The following is a 16,346-nucleotide window of genomic DNA, read 5'->3' as shown; positions in this document are numbered from 1 at the left end:
GGGACACAAGAAAAAGAATTAAGTTTATATTAATACCTGTCAACAACATGATCAACAGAGGTAATGTGTTTTATATAGCTGATACAAACTCTGAAATGACAACAAGAAGTATAGCTGTTAAGTCAACACAGGCGCTATGACCAGCCTTGGTTATCTCTGTGCTACAGATTGCTGTGCCATATAGAGATCCTGAAGCAACTTTACAGGAACACACCCGAGAATCAGTGACTTCCCTCTCACAGCTATTCTGACATCCACACATGCTACCTGATTTCCAGAAGTAAGACAAAATTTAAAACAGTGTTTAAAATTAACTCCAGTATCTCTACGTAATACTCAGCTCTGTACTAACCTTCTCTTACAGTGTGATGTTCTGATTACAACAACATTACCCAGGAATAAGTCTGATGCAGGCCAAACAAAACTAACTTGTAAGACTGAATAGAAAACTACCTATCGATGTCTCTTTACATGGATTGTGTTCCTGCAGGACTGGGAAACTTAGTATCTTATTAAATTTGCAAGAAAATACATATATAAACACCACATGCAGTCAGGTGACTGAAAAGTCTTTATCTATGATCAGAGATCTTGGAGACATGGAGATAATGATGCACGTCCACACCAATGGTGTGCACATGACTCATCACTACAGATCACAAGATGTCTTTGTACATCTTTACAGTACCAGTACCAGTACACTGATGCCTCACCTTCCTTCTGCTCAGCCCCTAGGTGGAGCACCTAGTGCCTTCTCAGTTCCTTTTCAAAAACAGTTTGAAATGATTTTTAAAACCTCAACCAAATCTTCAAGGAAGGAGAAAGGCAGGTGTGAAAAAAATATACCTCCAGTCAAAGCAGCTCTCAAAATAACAGTCACTGGTAAGAAAGTTGCATGACAAGTTGATGCCAAACAGCTAGCTTCCTGCCAAACTACCTAGTAGATGTTTTGGGTGCTTTTTGTAAGAATAGCAACTACAGAAGTGCTTCACCAAGTATTGTATGAACCCTTGCAGCACCGACAGAACAGGGCTAGTGGAAGTACGGGTATGATTTCCAGGGGCTATAAGCAAATTGAGATCTCTCAGAGATTGGGCCATCACAGAAAAAGCTTCCATCTTAAAAAGTTTTGCAATAAAAACAAGTCACAGCCTGCTAATTGTTTAAACAGCCATTAAACAAAGACCTCTGAACCCTTGATCTTTCAGCAGTGTACTTGATATCTCAGGTATTTCCAAAAGAAACTGGGCCTTGTAGATAAAGAGAGTTGTCTTGGCTTTATGGATGAGAAGAATGGATTCTGCCTCAGAGAAGGTAAGATTTATGAAAGAATAGCTGGAAATAACTCTTTTGAAGAGCATGTTGCTACTAATTTTCTACTTGCTTTTGGTCTTTTCCTGCTCCACCCCCACAATACTTAGCAAGTACAACATCAATAGTTCTCCCCAGAAATTTAGAAAGCAAGGTTATTCCATTTCTGCAAGGGCAATTCTCACTGCCAGAGAAGCCAACTAATAAGATGGTCAGCTTTTCCTTCTGGGTTAGAAACTCTGCGTACAGAGTTAGGCCTGGACACATGTAAGTTTCGAGTCAGTATTGTGGTGAGGCAAGGTGCTGTACAGGTACAGCAGAAGGAACCTAACAACAACCATTACTCAAACAAGGAAAATTCTGCTTCTGCTTCCCAGCCCATTCTCCCTGGTACCTGTGGTGGCGTGATTTTCTGGACAACAGAGACTACTTCTACAGCAGGTGCACACACCCATGGAAGACGAGGTACTGGTTAACAATAAAGCTGCCTGGGGCTGCACCTCTACCCTGAACAGATTCAACAGCAAAGCATGCACAGAAAAAGATGGGTGGCCTTTGGCTTGGATTATGGTCCACCAGTCAAAGATCCCAAGAGCAAAACCTTCAGCATTAGAGATGAAAACTCAGATGTGCTCTATATGGATCTTAGAGAAGTGACACAGCTCCCAGAGAAGCTACTGTTCTGCTGGGTGTGACTGCTGCATTCTCTGCTCAGTTCCTCAGTTTTTGTCCTCTCCAAGTGAAGCAAGCAGTCACCTCTTCCTTTCCTGGAGGCAGGTCTGCTTCCCCTGGTACTTCTAGAAGGGCTGAACAGAACTGGCTTCTCAGCAGCAGTGATCAAGCATGGTGCCTCTGGTTTTGGTGTCAATGAGTAACTCAGAGAAGGAGCTTCTCTGGGAGAGGCTGCTGGAGTTCTGCTCCATACAGAAAGTCCATAGCTGTCAGGAACAGGCCTGGTGCAATCCCAGCCATCAGTCTGTTTGTTGTAAATGTCTGTGTCATCTTTGATACATTCACACTGTACCACCAAAAACCAGACTTGTTTGCACTCAGTGCTGCTGCAAGCCTTTGACACATGAAAGAAATGCTCACTTCCAAAAGCAGAACTGCTCTCCTTATGGGACAGTGGGCTTCGGCAGTGTCGAGGGAAGCTTGGGATGCATTTCAAATCAAATAGGGATTATTCTGGAACCAGACCAAAGAATTTCTCTGTACCATATAATAAAACTGCCCAAGTGATGACTCACTTGGAGTGCAAATTACAGTCACTGTTGTGAGTCTGCCCTGCACTACAGTTGAATTCAACAGGATTGATTGTTTCAGAAAAACCTACTGCTGCTCACTTTTAATAACTCAGAACTGAAACTTCTATTATTTCTGTGGCTGGCCTGGGGACAGACCGCACAACTGATCAAAGAGAGCGCTCCCCAGAGGCCAGGTACACAGACAGCTTCTTCCACCGAGTAGGAGAGTCAGAGATTTGCTGACACCACTCAACTCTACTCCAATACAGCACACTCAGCGCAGCAAGTGCTTCTGTTTCAAAGCAATCCCAGTGACACTTTTTTGGTAAGAGTTCTTATTGTGGGATGCACTTACTTAGTTGCCAGTTAAAGTACATTTTTAAAAATAGAAATCTAAGCATTCATATTTCATTCAGTTAAACCTGCTGAGAATGCTTTTATGATTGACCCAATCTTAATTAAGCTGAACTGCACAAACTTACTGAGTGCCAAGTATCAACAACTGTCCCATAAGAACAAGGCTCTAGAACATGCAGTGCTGAAAAATGTACCATTTCAATTTGCCTATTATACTTAGCAAATTTGATTAAAATCAGAAAGTTCATTAATGTACATTTTAGAACAACATTTTACGATAAGAAAACCTTAAAAAGCCATTAGATTCCAAATTTTATTACCATTAGCCATATTTCAAACTGTAAAAATAACAGTATACTTACAGGTTTGTAGGGGCTTAAGCAGGCATTTGTAGATAACTTTGTGGTTTCCCAGTTTGACAGTGAAGGCATGGTAGCAGAGCCATTCTGCTGCCTCAGAAGGGAACGCACCAGATGCACGTTTGTTACCTAAAGTAACACCTAGAGACAGAACAGGAAAATAATGTCACTGAAAATGATGAGCATTAAGAAGTGTCTGACCTATCCTATCTTTCTATAAAATTACTCCAACAGCTTTTATTAAAAACTCGTGTAGTCAATGAAGTCTTCTATATCAGCAGAGAACAAAAAACTGAAACATTTTAGTATCTTCAGAAAACTGAGTTTAAGAACAAAAAAAAGCAGTGATTCCCATCATGCATTCCATATTTTTTATTATTTATCTCAAAGTTACCTGATCTGACTGCACATTCAGTCTTTCTTTGTCTAGAAAAAAGAAACCAAAACCCAAACATGCTACTTCATTGCCATTATACCTCTGTTTTTTGCTTGCAGGATAGCATAGCAGCATGATGCAGTCTCAGAGATAATCCTTAGGAAGAAATGAGGATTATTTTTAACTTGCTGGTTGAATGGAAGCTGGAGAACACAGGCATGGAACCTGATCAAAAAAACAGCCCATTGAATCACAAGTGATTTGCAATTTCAAGTGAAACTATGATTACATACCTTAGGCATTATACAACATTTAAAAGCACCCAGCAGTCTTTAACTATAACAACACTGTTAGCATACGACACCTCTCCTGTGAACACATATGATTTGTTTCTAAATTTTGTGCTTAAAGAAGATCATGAAGCCATCTGCCTTCATAACAGAATTCTCTTCTGAGGACAATGACTGTCTTATGTGTAGGGAAAGTTAACACGTTCTCACCTATTCCATATCACAGCCATGCAACCAGGGAACACCCACATGAGTGTGAAAGGAAGAAAAAACAAAACAAAACTCCACAACAAATTCTGTTCAGGACTTCAGGAAAACAGACCTCCAAATGACATAGTGTTCTACAGATCAGGATGCCCACTCTTTTGTCTATTTGGAAGCAATTCTATGGAAATCGCTTGTATTGTATGTATACTGCCTTACACCTTTGTTTGGACATATTTTAAAACTGATGGCTTTTTTTTTTCTCCTTAGACTCTGGCATTATAATCCTGCTTACGCTGAATACAGTCAACAATTACAGTGCTCGTTTTCCATTACCCAACATTGTATATACTTGCTTATTAAATTAACTCAGCATAAATTTAATCATATAAAGAAATTCTAAAATTTTAAAATATTTAAAGGATAAACATAATTACCATATTGCATCACACAGCTCTGGCTGAATCAATCTCACATGCTGTTAGCATGGTGGTCAGTTTTTAAAAGGTACTCTAACATAAAGGCCTTTGTTAGAGTGCTACCGTAAAAGCAATCAAAAGTAACTATGTAATCATGTCCAACAGAGAAAAACCATAAGTAATTCACAACACAAAGTTTAAGAGTTTGATACATCAGTGCTGTACCACTTCTTAGACAAAAGAACGATACAGGGTGAATGTGGACCAAGCTGAATTTAAGAACAAAACTAAAATATCACTTCCTAGCAAGTATGAGCTAAACAAGAGAGCAACATCTGATTCTGTAAAGCGGGAAGCAACTCTTACACCTTTTTGCGTTAAAACAGTAAGCAGTTACTTGGTGCTGCAAATCATTCAGTCTTCAATGCACAGAGACTAGTATTTTCTCCCAAATTGTTTATCAGTCTTGATTCCTTTCCCTTATCCTTGTTAAAACATTCACTTCCTCTGCTGGTCAAAAACAGCTCACAAACCCCAAGATAAAGCTAAGGAGCAATTAAGACAGCAGCAGCAGCTAAGAAACTGCAATTAACTTAGTAGAATGAAACCTCACTTTACGTGAAGTTATACCAGTCAAAGTTCTATATGATTTTAATAGATACAAAGTTCTAAATATAAACTGGTTAATGAGTTATCGGGCTTCTCATCATCCTCCTGAAGTAAAACAGACTGCTTTTCTTGAGGTCAGCTGTCAATATCAAGAGACACTGAAAATCCATTTAGTGAAATGTCACTTAAACACACACAATATAATCCTGTATCCTGAATCTAATAATATTATGTAAGAACGGTGTTAAAACAGTAACATGACTTATTACTGACATTTACCACTGCACATTTATATGGCACACTTTCTCCTAGCCCGTAGCTCCTCCATGTGTCAAGAAAGAGGAATGAAATAATCAGAGTTACTTCAGAAGACAGTGACCTACCTGTAAGCCTGAAGTAAAAATATCTTGTAGATGTTAATGACAACTGTTCTAAGGCTGTTGATCTAGAACAGAACAGAAACAGAGCTATAGGAATATTTTAGTGTCACGATAGGATTTGTTCAAGTTCAACAGCATAAGATGATTTAGAAATCTAGAGAAAAACACATTTTACGCTAAACTTTGAAGATTTCTTTAACGCACCTAAGTTAACAATATTGTGAAGGCTCAGTTCTGGAAGGTGCTGAGACCCCATATTTTAGCTGATGTCAACACTTCCAGATTATGTACATTACCTCTCAACACCAATTCTGTATGTTAGAACTCAAAGCAGATTTAAAGCTCTGTATCATTAATCACAATATTCCCAAACATCCATTTCTATATTCCCACCTGTAAATCAAGAAATAAATAATGGCATTTCAGTTTGAGGACTCTAATCAATTTGTATTTCATGCTTGTCCCAGCTGTTCTACTTGAATTGAAGGAAAGACTCGATCTGATAGAAGTATAGGTATAACTAGGAAAAAAAAAAAAAAGTAATTAAATTCCATGAGTTAACAGACTAAATTCAATTCTGTAAAGTAAGCCTCATTTAACTTCTCATGTTACAGAGCTTGCCTGCTGACCAATGAGCCAGTAGCTAAAAGACGACTATTAACTAAATTAAATTTAGAAAGAGACTAGACATTGTGGCATTAAGACTATTAGCTAAGGAATTACCTCAGTACCTGAGGGCTGAATAATTCACCCTGCTAAAAAACCCCAAACCAGTAACTTCAAGCACAAACTTGACTTATTTCTAAAACACATGGTCTAGCCAGACCATTATTAATGACTTCTGTGACAGCCAGGTTACACTCTGTGATCCAGGCAACGCAGGAGCTTAGGCTGGAAGCCATCTCAGTTCACCCTGGCACTGCAGTTACTTAAACGCCCTCAGGATTCTGACTGGTGTCTCCCAGACCAGTAGCACCAATACCCTCATCAACATAAACTGTCTCTTTTAGAAACACAACTAGTGAATGAACCTCTTTTGCTGTTGGTTTTAGTTCTCTGTTGTTACAGAAAATCATGTCATACAAATTCCTTTCCTACAGTGACCAAGCTTTTCTGTTGTGGAAGACTACTAAAGAACTTCACCACTCTGGTGATGGAAAACTTCCTCCTGGTTTCCCACTTGCATGGGCTGTTTATACTAAATGTGGTCAATAATACAGCAGTATTACCCTTCAGTTTAAACAGTTCTTTCTTGTTAATCTTTAGTAAATGTCTAATGCCATCTCTAGCAGTCTATGTAAAAGGTCTACAGAGCTTCTCAGTAGGATACAATGTCCTGTCCCGAGTTCTACGCCGCTTCAGACTGCTTTGTGTATATAGTCAAGGCTGCTAGTTTAAAGAGAAATTACTTGTCCCCTGCACTACCATCTGAAGTGTACCGGAGGGAACACCTCTGATGTTGAAAGTATTACTAGTCCCCCTAGACGATGCAATTCCAATCTGAAGTGCACATCATCCTTACTGCTTCTTTTAGGAAGGTACAGAAAAAAACGATTTCAGAACAATAAATGTAGTTAGCTACATGTAGACTTCAAGTACAATGCAGTGCATAATGGTGAAAGAAGCCGAACTGGGGTTATTGCACAAGCTTTCTCAGAACCATGTAGTCACCATATGGTATATGACTTCTGATCATTAGTGACCTGTGCAACATTTGATGGTGTAAATGGTACCTACATTCCACTAGGAGGGGTTGAAGAAAATAGCAGGCTGCACAGCAGAATAAAATCTTTAGACTACTGTATAAGAAACAGAATTGTAAAATCTATTTTGCAGTTAATTAAACTACACCATTCACAAGACATTCATGTTCTTCTCACACCATATACAATATACTATAAAGCTGACACTGGACTATTCAGATCTATTTACCTGGAGTAATCGCAGTAAACCTCAAGTGTCTGCGTATCTATTAATAATCCACACCATGGGATCAAACGACAATCTGGCAGCTGTTTTAATTTGGAACACTCTGGGATATCATCAGCAGGAAAATTCACGACTGTCTTTTTGTGGTTTATTAAAAAGCCATATTCAGGAATACCTGCTGCTAGAGTCCTAAAACAGATACAAACAGTTAGTCTAACTTCCCCTGCAAAAGCAAACAAAAACCTACATGCTGCAAAACACATGAGATCTTGCATAAAAGGCCAGAAATCAAAGAATAAAGGGAACCATAGCCAAGTCTTTCAGTTAAGGAACACAGCTAGAAATAACCAAAACCTGAACACATTAGAGGTAAATAAATGCATAAATAAATAAGCTTAAGGATATGAGGATAATGGAGAAAAACTTTTACAGTTTAATGCAAATTAAGAACTTAAGGCATGGAACATTTGAGACAAGCTATATAAACCACACCCACAGAAATCACTAAGATCAAAATCACTGGGAAAAGGCAGATGAAGAATTATTGGCTTTGAAAGTTAACAAACCCAAGGAGAATCCATGTAACAGGAACCTCATTTATCTGATGGAAAGTTACGAACTTTCTCCACAAAGTTTTCCCTAAGGATCTTTCCTGTGCCAGAATGCCTGCTGTTTACCTACTACACGTTGGATCAGCAGTGTCGGCTCATGGACAAGCAGCAGTTTGTCTTACTTGGCAATGTATTCATGTCCAGGCTTCATCCTTTTAAGGAGTGAGAGGAAGAGGCAGGCTCCTCTTCTTCTTCTTCTTGGGGAGTAATAGTCAAACACTGTCTCCTCAAAATTAATTTCTTGAATCCCCAGTTCTAATACTACATTAGGAAAAACTGTTACTACTCCATCTGTGATGAAGAGTTCACAGGACCTCTAAGCAGTTCTGGAAAACTTGCACGGAAGAGGCTACTTGTCTAGAGAAAATCAATACAGCTGATGCAGAAGTTGATACAGAACAAAGATGCAGGTAACTTCAAAGGGCAAGTAGAACAGCAGCCACAATGCTACTGGAAGTGACATTACGCTTAGGAAATGTTACAGAAATTAACAGCTTGAGGCATCTCCAGCCTCTTAGTTGGACTTATTTCCAGAACTGTAAATCTATACATCCCTACAAATTTCTTTCTGTTCTGATACGGAAATGAGGACAAATGAAGTCTTCAACACACACTATTCACCATTTAGTACAATTTATACCTCCAGCTGTGCTTAGCCTGAAAGGTGATGGGGAAATCAGCTAATAACAGAGCTGTATCTTTCCGACTACTGAAAAGCATGATGCAACTGAATGCATTTCAGATGCTCAGCTTTTCTTTAGGATCACTCCTTTGGGTCCTTAAAACTAGCTTTGGCATCAGCAGAACTATTCTTGGATACTGACCATATCCATTCACGTCCATTGTAACCAGAAACCTCCTTTGGGGACCAATTTAAAGAAAAAAACCCGGTAGTTTTGAAGCATTATAAAGAATTACTGTTTTAAAACAACTGTGAGAGCTTCTTGCTGCCATGCTATCAGTATCTTCAAATACTTACCCCAGATTATTAATGACCAGAAAATTCTTAGCAATAACGAACCAGAGAAAAGTTACATTCTTTCCCCAGGAACAGATGCCTGCCCAATAAAAGCACTTTAAGAATGTTACTAAGACCTCTTTAAGAATTTGAGGGGAAATGGTCTTAAAAGACAACTGTCAGCTGCTTTGGTTAGTCTGCACTACTTACGCTGCTAGAAGCTCCATCAAGGTCAGTAGCTAGGTCCCTAATTTAAACTTCAGCACGAATCCCCCACCATCTGAGCTGCAACAGATCATTAGTTGGCCATCAAGAACATAGCCATCAGGATTTTTCCCAAGCACAGGCTACCAGCAAGGACTCCAAAACAGCCCTTGATTATTAAGCCATAAAACAAATATACTTATCTGTACAAGCACGTATAAAGATGAAAAAGAATGACCTAAAAGTTGTTAATGCTTATTACTTCAAAGACAATGTCTTTAATAGCATACCTTAGAAAAGTTCTTGCCTGCGTTAGATGTGGTGTAAGCAGCAAAAAGTCATCAATGAGACGTATTAGGACTCTGTAATCAAGAAGAAACTGATGTTAGATTTCTTGATATGTAATCCTTTCAAATGTTTGTCATATTCTTCAAAGCAACAACATGCCCATTTTAATTCACACAAAGGTAGAGGCCAATATCATCTCCAAACCAAGACTCATGAAGAATTCTCAGTTCTGCTTCTTTCCTATAAATAGATTTAAAAAAAAAAAAAAAAAAGCAAGCAAAGAGGCTGGCTACACGAAACATGACAGGAATTCACAGCACACAGACTCCTCCACAGCAGTTTCTTAGATACAAGGTTTTGCACTTTTCCAATGGAGAGTTTGCAGTATCTTAATCCACAAGCAAGGAAATGAGGTTTAACACCAGGTACACAAGCAGATACCAGATTCTTGATGCGCTCTAACTCTGTATCTTTGTTTAACCATGTAATGACTTGTTTGTGAAGCTATAACTTGAAGGTAAAACAGACTACCACCTACCACTGTAAAGGTCAGAATTTACTTTTTCAACAGAATTCAGGCCCCAAGCATGCCCGTATTTTTCTGATAAATCCTGCCTAATAGATCATAGAGAACAACCTCTGGAGATGATCTTGTCTAGTCCCCTCTTCAGGAGAATTGCCATCACTATGATCGGATCAGCTGCAACTTACCTAGCCAAGTCAATAGCCAGGTTGTTTTTTTGACTTAAAGGTCAAACGAAACTATAAAAATAATTCAACAGACACTTGAGTAACATTCTAAAATCTGTTCTGCATAAAACCAGCTGCCATGTTAAAGAGTACACTCTTCTGCATCAGCTTCATAATTTCAGTGCAAAAGACAGCTAGACTTTTTTAGACTCATACCATCAGAGCATCCTAAAGCCTATGAGAAGAACTCTACTACTTGTGCAGGGAAATGATTAGATATCTGAGACTTTCCATTACCCAGTGAGCCTCTCAAGAAGAGATACCAGACAGATGCACTTATCTGGAGTACTCCTACACACTTCTTAGTTTCTTTTTTTCTTTCTCAGGACAGGATTCACAGCAATGGCAGGAGATGTGTGAACACAGACAAGCTTCAGGGTCCAGCTCATGTCTAAAGACCCTAATCTGAGATTCAGCTGGGCATCAGTTCATATGGAGGTAAAAGGGACCCCCAAATTTTTACACATAATAAAGAGGTAGAGCTTTTATCAGGCTAGCTTTCTGTCAAGCTCCTAAGCAGCAGACATGAACAGGGCACAAAGACTTGGAACATGTACCAAGAACCACACAGGGCTTCAAAGAAGAATCTTGCAAAAAATCTGCAATAAAGCTGTGACCTTGATAAAATGTTAAGATTTAGAGATGGTGGATTGGAAAGCCCTGAGGCAGAAGCCTGGAGTATCAGAAAGCCTCTAACAAATATCCAATTTTGTCTGAGGACAAAAGACCACAGATATGGTGGGAATGAGTGTGGGAGAACGATACACTTCTTAGATGTACAAGAAGAGCTTGTTAGACTCCTTACAGCATCCCTAAATACTGTGCTCTTTGTAAGGACAAGTCTCCTACCCACAGACCTGGGAAAGCTTCTTTTCAGCACTTCTCTCCCTAATCTTATGACAAACAGGGAAATTCCCCCACAACCAACCACAGCAACACTGAAGCTGCAGAGATGTTTGTGTGCACCACACTCCTAATGGAGAGTTGGAAATACTTGAAATTCAAAGACAAACTTCAGAGAAAATATCTAACACACATACTATGTGTTATGCATTACTATAACAGAGCACTTGAACAAAGCATCCCTACCCATCCTGCTGTATTCCACAGAGCAATTTGTTTTCCATGTCTCCATAGCATAAGCTGCAAAGTAAGGTTGACAAAATGGAGCCCTGTGGAATTCCACAGCACTGTATGTAGTACCTAGTAAAGAATAACAAAATAAAAAAATAAAAAAAACATGCAACAAGAAGATTGCAATAGCCATTAAACATTCACTTTTTTCAAGGATAACACATTTCAATAATAAGTACATTCTTGCTAATTAGCCTTAGTTAGATTTGTTTGTTCTTTCCTCTAAGAGCCTACATATTGTTTGAGATGTTCTAAGTTAAACAGTGGAAAAAGCCACGTATTCCTTTATTCGTAACAAACTCCAGTAGACAACTGTCATTAAACGTAAGACATGCAACCGATCTCAAACCTCAATGCCGCCTCCCTCCCTCAGCTGCAGAGCCATCCTTCATTTAAGCTTTGTAATTCTTTATGTTCCATCCTGCATAGCTTCAAAACAAGCATTCTTGTACAAGAAACAAAGTGCACTGGACAAAACTTTCAAACTATAATTAATACTTAATTATTATTGAGGTGTTTATTCTTTGTTTACAGTTGCACAGCATGACCTGGCCAAGGAAAATATTTTCTTGAGATTTTGTATTTGGGAGGTTTTGTTTCTTTTCTGTTGGGGTTGATGGGCTTTTTTCTTCGGGGGTGGGATGTGCGTCCACAAATATGACTTTAATCTTAGGGAAATTTCTGATGGCTTAGCCCAATAAAGCATGTGATCTGGTTTTATACATCCCAGCTATACTGTAAATTGTAATTATATCCTCCTTTAACTGCTCAGACTTAAAGCTATCTTACTTCTAATCAGGGAAAACCACTACATCCTGTGAAATGATAACCCTTATTACTTGTAATGATACCCAACCTCTCCCTGCCCCCCCCACTTTAACAGTTCCCTGAAGTTGTCAGTTGTCACTTTGCAGAAGAGTAAATCTTGATTTGTTTCTCATGGCTTCAGAGAATTCACACAGACATGGCCAGGGGGAGGTTCATTAATACTGCCCCTATCTTGTTACTTGTATAAAGCCAGTAAGACCATGCACAGTAACAGTAACCTATCACATCTAGATAAGCTGCCGAGGACAGTGCTCCCCACCACCTTGTGGATTTTTCTGTGCTGGCGGCAACAGAACAGTATGCCTCACAAAACCCAAGGGACTTCTTTTCATGACAGTCCTTTGAAACAGCGAGATACTACATTATAATGTCCATTTCGCCATTACTACATGAATGGCTTAGTGAAACTGAAGAGAATGAAATTATGCAACTGGACACCAGAGCCACATACTACATTCTAGCTGTGATCTTGCCTGTTTTGATTCATCTGCCAATTTTTCTAGCAGTTATTTTACATTTTTCTGGACTTCTGGTAAACGTCTTAAATGGTATTAAAAGATTCTTTCTAGGTACCCACTCAACAATCAGCATTTTTCTTAAAATATCAGGTGAATGTTAACTAGCTGTGATGACTTTTTGACAACCATCAGAAAGTGTACTCATTTACTAAACTTATTTTCAGGTTTGGGGTTGGTTTTTTTTTTTAACAAATGAGAATGAGCTACTTAAAAATGGCAAATTCATTCCACAAGACAGTATTTTTTCAGCCAAGCTGTAACTGAATTTAAGTAAGTGTGAAATTGGCTTTGTCAGGGTGTACTTTCATTAAAACCATTAAACTTTTATTAAACACACTGAAGTCCTTACTAACAGCATGCTATGTCAGCATTCTCATGATCCTGCCAAAGGGACTGTAAGCATTAATGCTAGAAAAACCTATAAAAACTCTTCTATTTGCCTCCTTGAAAGTTTTTCTCCCTCTCACTCAATCCTGTGAGATTAAGTATTCTAAAATATAGATATTTTTTCAACAGCAAGAAGCTATTACTTCTAAAATACCTCACTCTGAATTTACAAATAAAGATCATGCAAGTACTTGCTTTCTAGACATGGTACACATTTGCCATCTACAGGTAAAACGTAAATACCAGATCACCATCTCTAGCAACACAAGAAAAAAATCTGCATTGCTACCCTCTATAATCTGATACCTAATTCTGGAGCTGCCAATAATTTTAATTCCTATTGTTACTGCCTTTTACTTCTATTGTAACTTGCCAAATAGCAAGGCTATGCAGAAAAGGTTTAACATTTTTTAACTTTTACACTATACAGAAACTACTAACAAGGCTTTTGCATGATTGCTTGGATGTTACCTTGCTTTTGTTCGCCACTATGGGACCCAACATTTTAAAGTCTTTTTCTTTTGAACTACATCTGCAGTTTTAAATTAAGAAAATTAAATATTTATAGAAGAATGTATTCTGTGCACAGTTATCATCATCCAGGTGGGAAAGAGAAATTCCATTTAATATGAATTTGCTTCCAAACTCTTCATGCTTTTATGAACTTTAACTGATAGATTTCAAATTAACATGAAATAAAAATCTTTAAAAAACAGCTATCAAAAATCCCGAGCCAACTAAAAGAATCCTGCTTAACAGAAAAAAACCCAAACAACCAAAAATACTAAACACACTATGCACAGAAAAACTAACTCCTTTTTTACCTGCTCCCAATCTGCAAGATGGTGTTATGTATCACGTGAAGAAAAAAAGTAAATAGGGTGGAACTTGTCTCATTAAAAGATAAGCTCTAGAAACGGGACAAAACAAAACATTTGTACTTTAGAAATGTGCTGAAACTAAAAATACAGTATAAAATTAATACATACACAGAAACCTTTATGAAAAGACTGAAGTAGTTCAAACCCCTAAGGTAAGGGGAGAAAAAGTCCCACAGACCACAACACTAAAACCAAGATGTGAATATACGCACTAAGCTGCTCACATCCACAAGTGAACGGTACAGTGTTGGGGTTTTTTTTGCTTTAGCAGAAAAGTGGTTTTTATTGGTCTTAGATGGGAAAATTGTCAAATATAACACCTAAACCCACTTTTTTAGCTATTGGTATATTATATTTTATTATTACGATGTATGAGACCATACTCCCTTGGCCACTTTCTGCCCTGTAGGACAATTTCTGTAACTGGCATGTACTTCACAATTCCCCAAGTTTAGATATACTCACTTGCCAGTTCTGCTGCAAAACACACTCTCTGCCACAGATTACCAATGATTCCATGCATGACTGTCCACTCATTATTTATGAATCTTTTTGTGTTAAAAAATGTGCAATAAAAAAAATAATTTAGAGCAGTTTAAATCCCTTTAACAATGACTTCATGAGAACTAAAGCAAAATTACTTCCTATTTGAATAGATTAAGACATCAGACAAATGCACACAGCTTTGATAAAGCCACATAAGATCATGGTTATTTGTACTGAAAAAGCTAACGTGATGCACCTGTGGTACTGACACTTAGGCTGACATGGTACTTCTCTCAGGATACTTTATTTAAAAAGACACAAACAAATTGTTTTCAAATGTAAAATTTAAATAGAATGCTGCTGTTCATGCAATATCTAGCATAGTTATCTGAATCAGATGTCTGCTGTAAAAAAGAACAAAATAAAACCTACATACACATTATTACGAGATCCAGCCAGTTTTCATTTTCATCCATGTACTCATTAAGGACTCTGCACTTTGTAGGATCCTGGCATTGTGCACCACCCCATACTGTATGTTCTACTCTTATGTCCATAGATATACAAGATCATTTTACTTATGTTACAAACATAAATTACCCTATGTCAAAATTTTCCACTGGCAAGTTTACGCAAAAAGAAATTTTTGCAGAGGAAGTAGCCTGCAAGAATATACTTGCCTGTTCATTTGATGCTTGGGAATCTTTTAGGTTGTTATCATGGAACACCATGATGTCGCCAAGCAATAAGATGTATTTAGAAAGTGGTTGAGGATACCACCTACTTCTATGCCTTTCTCTGTCATGCTCCTTGCACAGAAAGAAGTCTTGAGAACATACATTTGGAATTAGTACAGTTCTTTGCAGCACAAAAATTAAAACAGAAGAACCCTTGCTTCTTTTAACAAAATCAGCTGCAGCAGATTTATAATACCTATTATTTTCAGCCATACTTTTATTCACTGAAAGCAAGAAATCTCTTTAAACAAAAAATACAAGAGTTGATCTTGTTTTGTGCTGCATTTTAACTCCTCTAAATAAAGAAGAATTCATTTTTATCAGCCTTGGCAGGTAATAATTAAAATAAGCTTTTTTATAAAAAAAAACCCAAAAAATATTTTTTCTATTCTGTGCATTCAAGATGCCACATCTATTTCCTTAGCTACTTAGCTTAGAATACATTTTGCTCATTCTTACTTCTGTACATTTTGGAGATAGTAAATGTTGAAGTCCTTCTTTAACAGACAGTTTCTCACTTGAGAACCGTTGTAGCAAACAATGGAATTAGGAAAGGAAAAAGAAAACACTGGTTAAAAATGAAAGTTTGAGACAACAACAACAAGAAAATCTGGGAGAAGTCTAGAAGGACATTTTGTCAGATTTCTTGCCTGGTACACTCCTTCCACTGAACACAGAGCCTGTTATAAACATTAAAAGAAGAGATGACAGAAATCCTTCCACAGAAGGTGCTGGATAACTAGAAGAGAGGTGGTGTCACCACATTATATGTGCATTCAATTGAAAATCCCAATCTTCCTCCAATTCTTCTGTAGTTTTCTTTTTCAGTTCAAAAGAACCCCCCCAATATTTACCTGTTCAACTATTATTGCATTTTGCAATGAGGCATTCTCCTGAAGGTGGGACACAAACTGCTTCATGTTTGGCATAAAATCCTTGAAAGTAGAAACCTGCATATTGAATGTAAAGAAGTAAGTGACAAAAGCAATAGAAAATTCTTTACCAGACTCTTATTCAGTGAAGGTCAGAGGGCCAGCCTTATTGCATTATTTTAATCCCACAGTTCTGCTACTGCTAAAATGAAGT

At 37.9% G+C, this 16,346-nt stretch overlaps 1 protein-coding gene across 1 annotated transcript in view; it reads right to left on the bottom strand.

Annotated features, from left to right (window-relative positions):
• The window catches only part of TERT (telomerase reverse transcriptase), a 46,070-nt gene that overhangs the window by 6,455 nt on the left and 23,269 nt on the right, over window positions 1-16,346 (bottom strand). Inside the window, exons 7-15 of the mRNA XM_080378144.1 lie at window positions 16,115-16,210; window positions 13,981-14,066; window positions 11,379-11,492; window positions 9,542-9,613; window positions 7,482-7,667; window positions 5,943-6,069; window positions 5,553-5,614; window positions 3,748-3,872; window positions 3,275-3,412 (exon numbers count right to left, since the gene is read on the bottom strand). Coding sequence (XP_080234270.1) covers window positions 3,275-3,412; window positions 3,748-3,872; window positions 5,553-5,614; window positions 5,943-6,069; window positions 7,482-7,667; window positions 9,542-9,613; window positions 11,379-11,492; window positions 13,981-14,066; window positions 16,115-16,210 — 1,006 coding nt within the window. The remainder of the gene's footprint in view (window positions 1-3,274; window positions 3,413-3,747; window positions 3,873-5,552; window positions 5,615-5,942; window positions 6,070-7,481; window positions 7,668-9,541; window positions 9,614-11,378; window positions 11,493-13,980; window positions 14,067-16,114; window positions 16,211-16,346) is intronic.

Source organism: Falco punctatus, assembly GCF_963210335.1.
Source record: "Falco punctatus genome assembly, chromosome: 3".
NCBI classification, from domain to species: domain Eukaryota; kingdom Metazoa; phylum Chordata; class Aves; order Falconiformes; family Falconidae; genus Falco; species Falco punctatus.
Note: the sequence above shows the minus strand (reverse complement) of the source record. Positions and strands in the feature narration are given on the sequence as shown.